This window comes from Monodelphis domestica, chromosome 8, assembly GCF_027887165.1.
Source record: "Monodelphis domestica isolate mMonDom1 chromosome 8, mMonDom1.pri, whole genome shotgun sequence".
NCBI classification, from domain to species: Eukaryota; Metazoa; Chordata; class Mammalia; order Didelphimorphia; family Didelphidae; genus Monodelphis; species Monodelphis domestica.
In genome coordinates, this window is record NC_077234.1 from 81,085,586 (window position 1) to 81,100,139 (window position 14,554).

Here is a 14,554-nt window from a genome sequence, read left to right on the forward strand (position 1 = left end):
TTGAATTCTCTTTATATTCCCTCCAAATTCACAATGTATTGTCAGGAAAAGTTTTACAAATTCATTCTTCCTAAAATATAAATAATTAAGAATTCAATTTCCTTACTGAAAACGAAGGTAATGATGAAGGTCCATTCGATGTGTACTAAAAAGAAGTTAGGCAAGTGGAAGCAAAAGCTAGAGTAATCTAAATCTTCATTAGAGATTTTAAATTATAAGTGAATGGGCTCTTCTAGTGGCAGAAAGAATGAGCTGACCCTTTCTGATCACCACCTCAGGTCTGAGCTCTGGGAGTTGTTCGGCACATCTGTTCTACACTAAACAGGGGCATTCCAAGGGCAAGGCAGCTTGTTCAACAAATATCTGGATGAACAATTAAATCCTCCCAAAATATTTTGCACGATGTCATCTTCATACCATTGTTAACATTTATGTGACATATGCTACCGACTAATCCTCTAGGTGTAGCTGCAATATTTCAAATGTAAACATTCATACAAAATAAGTCTTCTTGGCAAGTACTTGTAGAATAGGAGTTCTTAACCTTTTCTTGTGTGTTATGGATCCCTTTCCTGGCAGTCTGGTGAAGCCTATGGATTCATTCCCAGAATAATGGTTTTAAATCACAAAAAAAAAATAAATAGGATTACAAAGGAAATCAATTATGTTAAAATAAAAATGTAATTTTCTTTCCATACAAAGTTACAGTCATAAAATGTATCTATGGACCTCTTGGGGGTTAAGAATCCTGTCTCTAGAAGGTCTGATGATGGAATGAATTTTCCATCACTTTTATGATATGAGAGTTGGGGCTAGATGATGTTCAAAATTATTCTTTTAAGAGGTTATATGTTAGGATATAATGTATATATATATATGTATATAAGTGTTATGTACTAAAAAATAAGCTCTTAAAAAGAGAAAGAGATTGAGAGAGAGACATTTACATCTCTCTCCTTTATTTTTTTTACCTCTTGTTGATAGATGTCTAGGATCCTTTCCAGAGAAAGTTCTTCAAAATAGAGTTTGTCACATTCATCAAAGTCTGTGCTCACTGTCTCAGGGTTGCAATTCACCACCACTGTCTTCTTGCCCAGCTGACGCAACGTACGAATACTTGAGACAGCACACCAATCGAATTCCACACTGCTCCCTACAAAAGACAAAGAGATTGGCAAAAGTGAGGGGACAGAAAGAGAAATGAAAAATAATAGCGAAGTGGAAAAGCATGATTTTTCATTCCAAGTTGAGGAATCTACTTGTCTTTAAAATGAAATTCTGAGACTCGCAAAAGTGAGCTGCTCAAGCATATATTCTGTATGATATAATACCCTGAAGTCCCAATGTCATGTTTCATCATGGTGAAACAGTGTCTTAAAATGCTATGACGACAAGTTTTGTCTAGAGTTGGGAGCTATCAAATTTACAAGAACTGATAACACTATACAAGGAATATAATTATATCATTTAGAACGAAGATGGCTCTTTGAGATCCCCTGGACCCACATGTTGTTCGTGAGGAAAGAGTTCTATGACTTCAGAAATGCCTTGGAAAGAGATGAGTGTGTCTGAGAAACAGCTTCACTAAATATGGAGATATTCATCCTAATCTTGGCTACAAGATGATAAAGTATTTTGGCCCCTGCAATTCTCAGAGTCCTAAGCTATGGAGAAGCTAGGATTGGCATGAATAGGAGAACCCTTACCAAGAAAAATATGGATGCTTGTGGCACTGAAGGATGCTAATTATAAAGAAAAACATAGATGTATATCTATGTGTGTATGTTTTATCCATCTTTCTACAGAAATGTAGAAAGAGTTATCGACGATAGTCAGAACGGGCAGCGAGGTGGTACAAGGGATAGAGTGCCAGATCTGGAGTCATCTCCTTACAATCAAATCTGTCCTCAGACAGTTACTACCTATGTAACCGAGGGTAAGTCTCTTAACTCTACTTTAGTTAATTTATCTATAAAGGGATCTGGAGAATAAAATGGCAAATCACTTCAGTATTTTTTGCCAAGTAAACCTCATATGATGTCACATGACTGAAAAACATAGGTCTGAAATATTGCTTTATGTCTGTTATCTGAGTCAGTTTAAGTTGGAATTAAGTCATCAGAGGGTTGCACATAAGAAAAAGTCCAAAAGAATTCTCTTTGACCATAGAAACCCATGAAAACATTTGCTTTGGCACATCACATAGGTGAAAGGAACCAGAATGATGAGATCAAAGATTATTTGAAATTGAGGACTTCGACAATTGAATGTATTTCCTTAAGGGGAAAAACTATTTTATTTATGTGTTTGTATCTCCAGAACTTACTCTAGTGCCTCACATGTAATGAGAGTTTAATAAATGTTTGTTGATTGATATAATAAGACATGTTTTGAAGTATCAAAAGAAAGTGGAAGATGACAATAAGAAACCCCTCAGGGAATGGTGATACAAGCAGAATAATCCCTGATTTTGGAAGAATCTGAGGCTAAAAGGATCATTTGATTTCAGGTAGGGCTAAAGCTAATCAGGTGTCCAAACTAAGTCAGGCATAATATGGTTATTCTCAGTGAGCAGAGGGCAAGGCTGCCCAAGGGGCAGAGAGTAGTAGAAATTGACCTGGATGGGAAAAACATAACTGGTTAAAAGCTCAGTGATGATCACCATTGGGATCAGATTTTGAATAACCACTGTACTTTCAGGAGAGATAAGGAGACCCAATCTCCAACAACAATAACAACAAAAAATGAAACCCTAAATTTCCTTAGAAGTTAAAACTGAGAACCTCCAAAGGAGGCTGAACAATCACTTGTCAGGTATTTTATGAGAGATTCCTTTTGTTTATAGGTTGGACTATATGGCAACATTCAAATATATTCAGTAATACATAAATTTACACGATAAAATTAAATCTGCTCTGTCAAGTGACTGGGGCTAGTGTGATCGAGGGAAACAACTCTGGGTTTGGAAGATATTGGTTTGGTAGAAGATAGTTTAGGACAAGAATTCTTACTCTTATTGGGATATCATGGACTCTTTTGACAGCTTGGTAAAGCTTATGAACCTTTTCCTAGAAAAAAATGTTCTTAAATATATAAAATAATAAAATAGGATTTCAAAGGAAACCAATTATAATAAAAATAGTTATCAACATATGAAAAACAAAAAGTCTAAGTTCACATACCTGAGATTAAGAACACTTGGTCTAGATAATCTCTAAGATTTCTCCTATGTTTAAAATTTCATAATTATATCATTTCAATTTTTTCAATAATTTTTGTGAACTTCATACACTAGAGTGATTTTTTTATTTAGATTAATCATCTGCCACATGAAATGGTAGGCACTGGGAAATAAATTTAAATAAGTCATAGCCCCAAGGCCATTTCAATAGAGAGAGGAAGAATTCTGCCTCTGACATTTACTAATTGTATGACCATGAGCAAGAAGCTTAATAGCTTATCCCAAGATGCCTCAATATCCTATTCTGAAAAATGCAGATAATACCTGTAGCACCTATTTCATATGGTTTCTGTGAAACTCAATTGTGATAATCTTACAAAAATGTCAAAAATTTAAAGTGCTAAATAAACTGCAATTGCTATAGATGTTGGTATTTGCTAGACACATCAAGGAACCATTGAATATTTTTTATAAAAAATCTATAAGACCTTTAATTTTGAAAATTCATTATAGAAGGTTAGCAGAAGAAGGAGAAACTACAAAGGCAGAGATGAGGCCAACGGGAAAGTTACTACAACTTCATGACAAGTGATAAGGGTTGGAACTAGGGTGATAGACTCATGAATGGAGAGAAAGGGTCAAGTGGGAGACATTTAAGAAAGAAGAATCAACTAGAATTGGCAAATGATTGGACATGGATGTAGAATGTGCAAATAGAGTAAAAAGTTCAATGTTGCAAACCTTGGTAAATGTAAGAATTCCCTCAAAATGTTGATATTTGTTCCATAATTCTCAATAAGAGTGTTTTATATTTGCATATTTCATCAATTTTAATAAGAAGATACTTTCTGTTAAAAGACAATCATTGGTTTAAAGTCCAAGTTTTAAGGGAAAAATCAAATTGATCCAAATTTTTAAAAGTTTTTCAATATAATCAGCAAATCAAATTTAAGATACAACATAATGATTATTAAAATGTATACAGGATTAAGAGAAATGACTGTGTGATTGTCAGCCTTGGTCCATAATGCTTTCACTATCAATTTATAATCTTTAAGTATAAATGCTGAGAATATGTGGAAAATTAAAATGAAAACATGCAATGTGACAGCACAGAGTCAGATAGAGCTGACAAATGTTTGTTGAATGAATAATTTGATTTAGGGACAGTATTATTTTTCTCTTTAAAAAATCCCTTGACTTCACAAAACAGCCATTTATATCTCCTGAACTGCTTGACTGCATCTGTCTCTTTAATGAATGTCTGTGGTAAACATTTGAAGGGCTTGACTGAATTGCCATTCACAAGCAAAGAGCAGAGAGTTGTGTACAATTGCTTTCTCAGGGCCAACAAGTACAATCTGGTGAGCTTCTTCAGGATGAATTGGTAGAGATACAGTACATTCTCATCTCCTTTGCTCAATCACCCATTCCCCTTTATTCCATAATCACATTCTTTCTAAAGTGGGGCACATACTATATTATTACATTTATATATATAATATATTTATATATTATAATTATTATCACAATTGAGTTTCACAGAAACCATACGAATTAGGTGCTACAGGTATTATTTCCTAGAAGATATTCAGTATTCTAAGTTCATCATATTTCCCTTCAAAATTTGAAAACAATTTCTTCCATAGTTAAAAAAAAACAACTTGTTTTCCTCAGAAGAAATACATGATTGATCACATGGTTCAATGGATATATAGTTGAGGATTTTGGCTTGAAATGATCACTCTATTGCAAATATTAATAATATGGATATTGGTTTTGAACAGTGATACATGTAAAACCCAGTGGAATTCCTTGTCAGCTCCAGAAGGAGGGAGGGAAGAGGGGAGGGAAAGAGCATGAATCATATAACCATGGGAAAATATTCTTAATTAATTAATTAATTTTTAAAAGCAAACTTGTTTTCATCAGGGTAAGTTCTCTGACTAATACAGAGCAGAAAACCTCTGTACGCTTAGTTGATGGCTCCATTTGTCTCTTCTATAAAATTAATTAAATTTTTAAACAACTTGAAAACTTTACCTTCTCTCTTAAGAGTCAATGCTGCCTTCTAGTTCCAAGGCAAAAGAGCGGAAAGGGCTAGGCGATGGGAATTAAGTGAGCTGCTCATGTCACATAGCTAGGAAGTGAATGAGGCTGGACTGAAAGCGGGGACCTCCCAGCTCTACACCTAGATCTCAATTCACTAAACTGCCTAGCTGCCCCAGGAAAACACATTCCCATGTGGGAGGCAAGTGCATTTGTAAGTCTATTCAGAATAAATCATGAGAACACAAATAAATACAAAATAGTGAACTACAAGATGCTTTGGTGCTTGATGAAAGACTGAATGTTAAAGATGGCGCCTGAGCAGACCACTTGTCTCTTTGAACTACATTACCCAGCATGCCACTCTCCTCTTGTCCTTACTTACTGATGTCAGCAGGTATATAAATTCTGGGCATTTCCGCCCTTCCCACTCTGGGCTTGCACTCTTAGCTGGGACTCAAGCGCAGTAGGCTGCTGGGGCTCTGGCCCTTAGCTTGAAAACATTAAACTCTAAAACTTTACTGTAGCTCAAAGAGACAAAATGTCCAATTACACAGTGTCTTAAAGGAAATGAGGCAGAGGGGAAGAGCAAATGTATTCCAGGCACAGATAATGGCTGTGGCATGTGTGAGCAACAAAGAGACCCGTGGGGCCGGATCGCCAAGTACAAGAAAGATGAGTAGAGGCAAGGTTGTAAAGAGCTTTAAATCATGTTCAATTCATTATCACAGATTGGATCAGTATATTTGGAACAAAAGGGAGAAGTTAAAATAATTAATATAAATATTTTACAACTTGCCACCTGGCATTGTGTTTTATGACATATGATATAAATATTTGGTAGATATTTGTTGCATTCATATTACTATTTCTCATTTAAATATCAATCTTCTTGTGGGCAGCCCTTTAGTATAAGATAAGACATTGGATTTGGAATGAAGAACCTGATTTCAAATTCTGCAATGTAACCCTGGACAAGCCACTTCACCATTCTCAGTTCCATTGCCTCAACTGCAAAATGGGAATATTAATAGCATCTACTTCACAAGGCTGTTGTGAGGATGAAATAAGATAATAAATTTAAAGCATTTTGCAAATCTGGAGGTACTATACAAATACCAGCTCTAGGTACCAATTCTTTTTGAAACAGGGCTTATTTTTGTTTTATGGAGAAAAAATATATACTTAATACTACTCAAAAAGTTTACTTTTTGTTAATTGATATGAAATTTTAACAAAAAATTATTAAAGTAGGCCCTTTTACTTTGAGGCTAAAAAGAAGTCATTGTGCTAAAGTAAGGAATAGTTTGCACTTATTTTTTATCAAATTGTCTATAAGAAAGCCAATGTAGTAGTAGATTTTTATCAAAGGACATTATTAAAGAAAGTCTAATTAATATATTGGCCAAACCCTTGAACGATGCCCAGTTTCTAAATAAGCCCAATACATATCATCACACTTTAATTAAAATGATGGAAAATATAAACTTTACCTATGTGATATGGTCCACAGCCTAGCACCATCATTCCATGATCATCAAACTTTACATCATGTTCCTGAGGAAGAAAAATCAAAATCATAAGCAATGTACCCATCAGCTATCTTGGTATTCATTGAATATTTTTATACACACATCAATTTGGATTCATTCAATAAAAAAAAAATTAGATTCTGAAAAACAGCCACATTGATGGTTTACTTTTTCTCCTAAATTAGACTCCAATTAACAAAGATTTGTTAAGTACCTTCTAAATGATAGATCCTATTTATGGTACAAAGAATGAAACAGTTCTTACTCATAGGGTGCTTACTCTATAATAGGGAGGACAATGAACACAAATATAAGAACATATAGAATCAATACAAAGCAAACTACAATGTAGTTTGAAAAGTTAAGCCACTCAGAGTTGATGGAATCAGAAAAAAGGTTTCATGTAGAGTATGGTCTTCAACTGGCTCTTGAAGGAAATAGCTTTTATTCAATGGAAGTGAAGAAAAAATGTATCCAAGAATGGGTTAAGGCCAAAGTAGATATGGAGTGCTGTGTTTGAGAAGAGCAGTTTGGCTGGATCATAAAATGTAGGAAAGGGGTGAGACTGGAGAGACAAGTTAGGGCAGGCTATGGCATCAAGACTAGCCCTCTGTCTACTGTCTTACTGACTTTTTGTGTTCAACCTCTTTTGTTTCTAGAAACCACAATGTAATCAATATTTGAACAGCTTTGCTCATGTCCATAGTATTGGACCTCATTTAGTGTTGTTTTAGCAAATCAGAAAGCCTGAAAAACTCAGTAGAGATGTGTTAATGCACTTTTAAATCATTTTTCCCCAAAGAGTCACCCTTGTGGTTTTGTATCTACAATTAAAATATTTCATCAGTTTGGATTCAACTTTCAAAGAACAAATATCAAAATCAAAAATGCATGATTACAGGAAAATTCTGAGGGACTTATGAGAAAGAACACTATCCACATTCAGAGGAAGAGCTGTGGGAGCAGAAACGCAGAAGAAAAACAACTCTTTGATCAAATGGGTTGATGGGAATATGATTGGGGATGCAGACTCTAAAGATCACCCTCGTGCAAATATCAGTAATATGGAAATAGGTCTTCATCAATGACACATGTAAAACCCAGTGTAACTGAGTGACGGTTATGGGGGAGGGGGAGGGAGAGTGACGGAAAGAATATGAATCACGTAACCATGGAAAAATATTCTAAATCAATTAATTAAATAAATTATTTATTTTATGATTATATATAATTATTTTTCATTATATATATAATATAATTGTTATTAAATTAAATTAATTCTTACCAGAATCAGACTATGATCAATGCATGAACAAATAGGGAGCCATTGGTTCACAGGATTTAGAGATGTAAGGAAACATCAAGGTAAACCAAAGGCTCAGAGAGATGAAGTGACTAAAGTTATATAGAAAAAAAGAAAAAGGAAAGAAAAGGAAGGAAGGGAGGGATGGAGAGAGAGAGAGAGAGAGAGAGAGAGAGAGAGAGAGAGAGAGAGAGAGAGAGAGAGAGAGAGAGAAAGGAAGGAAGGAAGGAAGGAAGGAAGGAAGGAAGGAAGGAAGGAAGGAAGGAAGGAAGGAAGGAAGGAAGGAAGGAAGGAAGGAAGGAAGGAAGGAAGGAAGGAAGGAAGGAAGGAAGGAAGGAAGGAAGGAAGGAAGGAAGGAAGGAAGGAAGGAGAAAAAACAGAAACTAGAGCCTAATATGCTAATATGCCAGGTCAGGTTATCAGCATAGCAATGCAGTAGCTCTTACCTGACCATTGTAAGTAACATAGAGGTAGTTTGTCACTGATGGATACTCTGCAGCCAATGTGTCAATCTACAAAAAAAAAGAAACAAAGGCAATTAATACACTGGATAAATATATCCTCTTTCTAAAAATATTTATTTTTTCCATTCATATTCCTTTATTTTTCTTTGCTACTTATTATAAGACAGCAAATGGCAACTGAGGCTCAAATGCTTTCTATTAGAGAGTGACAGAGAAAATTATTGATAATTCCCCCAATTATAGAATATTGCCTTGTCTAAAAATCGCCTGAGAATACAAATACCCTCACACATAAATACTTGCACACACACATGCATGGCTATTGGGAAATTACTACAATTGTGTGACATAAACCTTATAGTTAGTGCTCTAATCAAAAGCATCCATGTATAAAGGTATCTTGGTTTGAATATTGGAGCCCTGCTTGCATACCTGTAGGTAGTCATTAAATATTAAAGCACCAAAAGTCAAGACACAGTACAGCATGGGAGGAAAGAGTTCATCTCAAGGAACATATTTGGGAAGAACAGATCAATTCATTGCCCAAGAAGCAGGCACAAAGTTCCATGTAAAAAGGAATAGAAGGCAGAACTCACCAAGTTTGTAAGAGCCAAAGAAAGAGGAAGAAAGATAATAAATGCTGAGTGAAAAATATTCAGCAGCTGGACTGGAGCCTAAGGGTATATATAGGCCCCCTGAGCCCACAATGGAACATTCAATGATTTTTAAGGACAAAAACCAGCTGGTAGCACTTTAGCCAAGGTAGCCCTTAAACTAATGGCAAAAATTACAATGACATACCTATGAAAGTTCTTGTGTGATCATCATGAATACCAGATGAACTCATTATGCTCAGCCCTATCACAATGAATACTAAATGAACCCATAATGACGGGACACTTAAAATAAAGTATTGCCCTGTAAAAAGTTACTATCAAGTGAGTTAGCTATTTTTTCCAGGGACTTAACACTGCAGGTCAGTAACAACGTCAGGTTTTTTCAGGCCCCTCTATTGCATCAAAGATATGGCATATAAACACAGATCAGGCAGAAACAAAAGAGCATTTTAATTTTTGTTTGTTCTGGCTGAAGGAAGTGGCCACTTTTGCCACTACCTTCTTTAAAAGTGTCATGAAATCAAATTTTTCAGAACAAGACTAAGATATTAAGTATTTTCAGGCTTTGAGTTGGGTCATTCCCTGAGTACCCACTTAAAATGCTGGCAAGACCTCCTTTAAACAGGGGCTTACATCCTACCAGAAGAAAGTCAAAGAAGATAATATTGTTTACCTGTTTAACCCAAGGATGTATGTTTTTCTTTACCCTCAGCTCCCGGGTCTGGGCTTCAGTCAATCCAAGGCATTTTGAAATTTGTTTATCTGAGAATCCTATCTCCTTTGCCTTTTTCAGAGTTTCCTCTGGAATGGAGTCACTAGAATTTGATGCAAAAGAAAAGCTCAAAATATGACCAAGAATAATGTACAATGTGAGTTTTCCAATTTCCCCCTTTCCTTTCTTCTCCACCTTAAATATGTTCCATTATCTAACATATTAAATAGCTTCTGATAGACTTTGCTTCCTTGTGAGCTGCTGTTTAATCCCTCACCTTTCTTTCATTCCCAAGCCAGTGGATTTTATCTGTTACTTTCACTTCCCTTCTTCTGAAAAAAATCTTCTGAAAACTTGCTTCAAAGCCTCATTACTCAATTGAATCTATTCTCCATATATGTCCTTCTTGCCTTGACCTCTTAAAAATCATCTCCTTCCTTTTGTCAGCATTTAATTTCATTAATGAGACCCTCTTATGTTAATTCATTTCAACAAACATTTATCAGTTTAGCATTTCTATGCTCAACTGTATTGCACACACCATGCTCAGTAATGGACATAAAAAGACAAGAAGAAACATAAGCTTTGCCCTCAAGGAACTTATGTTCTACTTCTTAAAATTTTTATTTACTTTGAATTCTACAGCAATGAATTTTTCTGTTTTTCCTACTTCTCTAACTCCTACTTGGTTTATTCTCTGCTAATTTTCCCTTTTTTTGCTGATTCTTCCCCAAGAGGCTCAGATCTCTGCTCATTTTTCCCCTACGCCTGTACCTCCACTAGTCTTATCCACTTACATATTTTTAACTATCACTTTTTATATTGATAATTGGCCTTGATTTCTTACTATTGCTTCAATTTCATATTTTAACTACCCCAAATTTGCCTTGACTTAGAAATTCCACTATTACCTTAGATTGATTACATTAAAAATTGAACCCATTCTTTTTCATTCCTCAGGAAACCAACTCTTTCCCAAATCTTACTTTTTTATCAGGTCCCCAGAGAGGGAATAATAGAATCATCTTTGATTCATCCTTTTTCACTTGCCTATCCAATTATTAATTTTATTTTTATGAGTTTTGTCATATAACTGAAAAATCCAAATCTTAATTTATGGAGTGCATTTCCAAAATATCCAAGACAACTAAATTTAGTAAAACAAAAAGTAGATGCTCCCTTGAAGTCTGCTATCACAATATTAATAGAATCACAGGATTTAGAATTTGAAGGTACCTTAGAAAACATTTAATATAGACTCAGATGAAGAGATTCAAGAGAATTTATTATATTATATATTTATTTTTTATATAAATTCAAGAGAAATTTAAGTGATTTATCTAAGATCTTAGAGGTAGTATGAGAAGCAACATTTAAATCTAGATCCTTTCTTTGCCTTCAAATCTAGTGTTCGTCATTTATCGTCATAATTCTGTGAGCCTAAGTTTAAATGAGCAAAGTCTGTCCTCTTCTCTGATCTTTATCTAATTTGTTCATGTCTTGAATTTGGAGGCAAGATGGAAATTATGATTTTACAAAGGGTTTGTTTTTTCTTTTCTATTAGTGGGAACACTGATTTTATTTGTATAGTTATAACCCTTCTCTGTCAATGCAGTCTATACTATGCTACCATACTCTAAATTTCCTGCTATTTCTCTGATCAATATTGTGTTACCTCAGAGAATTTAATGTCTTCTTTCAAGTACTATTTTGAATGCTTAATATTCTCAGGAATTCTGTACCTTCTCCCCTTGACCTTTTCCTGTCAAGTTGCTGAATAACAAAGTGACCATTAAATCAACAAATATATAGTTAGGATTTACTCTATACCTAGCACTCTTTTATATGCTCTCACAGATACTAAAGAAATAATCTCTGACCCCTACCCAAGGCGCATTGTATCTTATTGAGCATTCAAGACAAGCCCAGAGATACATAGAGATGTATGAAATGTAAAATCATATAATATTCATTTAACAAACACTTATTATCTACCTACTATATGAAAAGCACTACACTAGGTCCTGATAAATTTTAGATAAGAGATATTCCCTATGTTCATATAGCCATTTGGCTAAGGAGGAGACAAGACAAAAATAGAGATTAATAATAATACAAAATGTGGTGTCTAATGGACAAAGTAATTTTTAAGGGACAACTTCAAAGAGAAAGTGGAAAATAAGTCACTTTTTAAAGAATATTATTCTACAGGCAACTAGAGAATGTGTTTCAAAAAAGTTAGAAAAAAATGGAGAGTAGACTAGAATTGCTAAAATTTAATGTATGAATTGGGATTTTAAATTACCTGTCAATTAACATTAGGGTTTCAATGGCTAGAGAAAAGAGTGAAAGTTTTCCAAGCAGAAATAAAGAAATATGACTAAAAGTTTAGAGTCCAGAAAAATAAACTATATATATATATATATATATATATATAAAGGATGGTAAGGACAGATGCAAGGATTTGTATCTCAGAGGGTCATATACCCTTAAAAAAGAAGGAATTTTAAGGAGTAACCTGCAGAGTAGTAATAGAACCAAGATGCAGAAAAAGACATGCTCTTTTGGACTTGTGGCTTCATAGATTCATTTTGCATGGCCATGCTTCTTTATAACAAAGGTTTGATTTTATTGTGAAGAGTGGTAGGAGCATGAGATAAGGGTGGTTAGCAATTATGATGCCAATAAAAGGTCACTGAAACATATAAGTTCAGAAGAAGCCACAAACAAGAGTTTTGGAAGTGATGTGAAACTGTGAGTAGCAAGGAATTTAGTGCTAAATATTTAGAATTTAGTATTTTTTTTAAAAGCATCCATATGAAGTGGCAATTCATGGTTTCATATGCAATCCTCTTTTGTGCTCTACTCTATGTATAGAAATACTTATTTTGAGGTACTTAGGTTGAGAAAAATTTACAAAAGTATTCCTTAAAAAATAGGATATAAGCTATGGGAGGAAAAGGATTGTATGATTTTTTTTTAAATTTTTACTCTAAAACCTAAGACATAAATAATAATCATTATTATTGTGGTTAGTACAAAGTGAAGTCTTTTGATACCAAGACCAGCTACTATTGTTATTAAACCTTTTATGTTGGATTGGGAGGGGGCTGGAATTTGTTATAACCTCAACTTGTCACTTGAGTTTGTGGATCCATAGTAATTGGATCTGACTACCACTGTTATGAGGACAAAAGGGATTTGAATTAAATTTTATAAAGTAGAAGGTTGTTAAGAAGGCAAACAAAAAAGGAGTCACTTCATCTATACTTGCTTTAAGTGTAAATTTTCTCTAGTCAACTTGTAATTAGGCTTTCATCCAAGCCTAGAGTAATTACAAATCAAAGAATTGGCTTTGTTGGGTTGGGCCAAAATTATTAAGGTTCTTGATGCCCCATGACTTCTACTTACTTTTCATTTAGTGAAAGAAATAAAAAGGTAAGTCTATTTGTACCTTTGTTGCCCAGGATATGTTTGTCTTTTCAATAAATCAATTTTTTCATGTGCAACCAAACATTGAATCTAGAAAACAGAAATACTTAACAAACTATTATCCCAAATTGTAGGCTTTAAAAGGTGTTCTTTTTAATAAATACATAGAAGTTTGAATTTTGGTGAGTGCCTCAAAGGTCCCATTAAATTTAAATGTTTGAAGAAAAGATGCATTTGCTTTTATTCCTCAAATGTATTACAACTAAAACTCTCAGACACAGATTAGCTCTGCCAGAAACTATCATCTGCTAATAAAGCTCTGCTATCCTTCTGACTCATTGTAGAAAGATACCATCTACTAGAACATAGCTTGCGACTTAAAGGTGAGGAACCATAAGCCTTGAAAGGAGAAAAATTCAGAAAAGGACCAGGATGGCCATTTCTTCAACTCTAAAAGTGGGAATCCAATTTCCCATATATATTTTGGTTCCTTCTTTCCTCTGTCTCTTTTTTTTTGAAGAGTCCTTTTCCTACTTGTTTAGACAGGTATTTTCTCCCAGGATGATGTGCTTACTGTTAAAGCAATGTGAAATGCAGTAACATCACTGATACCACCTTGGATTTAGAGTCAATTTTGGGTTCAAATTTCTGCTCTGTGACTTACTATGTAACATTAGACAAGAACAATGTTTAGCTTGATGAAGAAAAGATCTATGGCGGATATGATGATTGTCTTTAAGTAACTGATGGGCAATCGTGGAGAATGATCAATGATCTTCTTGGCCCCAAGGACAGAAAAGCACTGAATAACAGTTGAAGACAGATAGGTGTGAGAAGCATGAAAAAGGGCTTCCTAACTATTTAAGTAATACAAAAGTAGTTGGGGCTACCTTGGGGAGTAATGACTGTCCTTTACAAGAAGTCTTCAGTGGTAGACTCAATCCCTGAAGATGTTATAACAGAAATTCTTGTTCAGGTACACAGTGATTATGTGACCCCTGAGATTCCTTCCAAATACAAAATTCTGCAAAGCCACTAATGTTTCTGGACCTCAATTTCCCCAACTGCAAAATGAGGAGCTAGATGTTTTCTAATGTCCCTTACAGATCCTATAAAAATTACAGGAACAAGAGGATGCTAGTCTGCATATTTTCATGGTAGTACCCCAGCAGCTTTCTTAGAGACATTAAGAAGAGATGAGAAGTCTCACAGGAGACAGCAGGGTCATGCATAACAGAGGAGAAAGTTGAAATAGCCCAAGTAA

The 14,554-nt window shown here is 34.6% G+C and overlaps 1 protein-coding gene across 1 annotated transcript in view; it reads right to left on the reverse strand.

Moving 5' to 3' along the window:
• The window catches only part of CPS1 (carbamoyl-phosphate synthase 1), a 148,442-nt gene that overhangs the window by 37,966 nt on the left and 95,922 nt on the right, over positions 1 to 14,554 (reverse strand). The window contains exons 22-25 of the mRNA XM_001369228.5: positions 9,820 to 9,961; positions 8,512 to 8,577; positions 6,724 to 6,787; positions 972 to 1,153 (exon numbers count right to left, since the gene is read on the reverse strand). Of these exons, the coding sequence (XP_001369265.1) occupies positions 972 to 1,153; positions 6,724 to 6,787; positions 8,512 to 8,577; positions 9,820 to 9,961 (454 nt within the window). The remainder of the gene's footprint in view (positions 1 to 971; positions 1,154 to 6,723; positions 6,788 to 8,511; positions 8,578 to 9,819; positions 9,962 to 14,554) is intronic.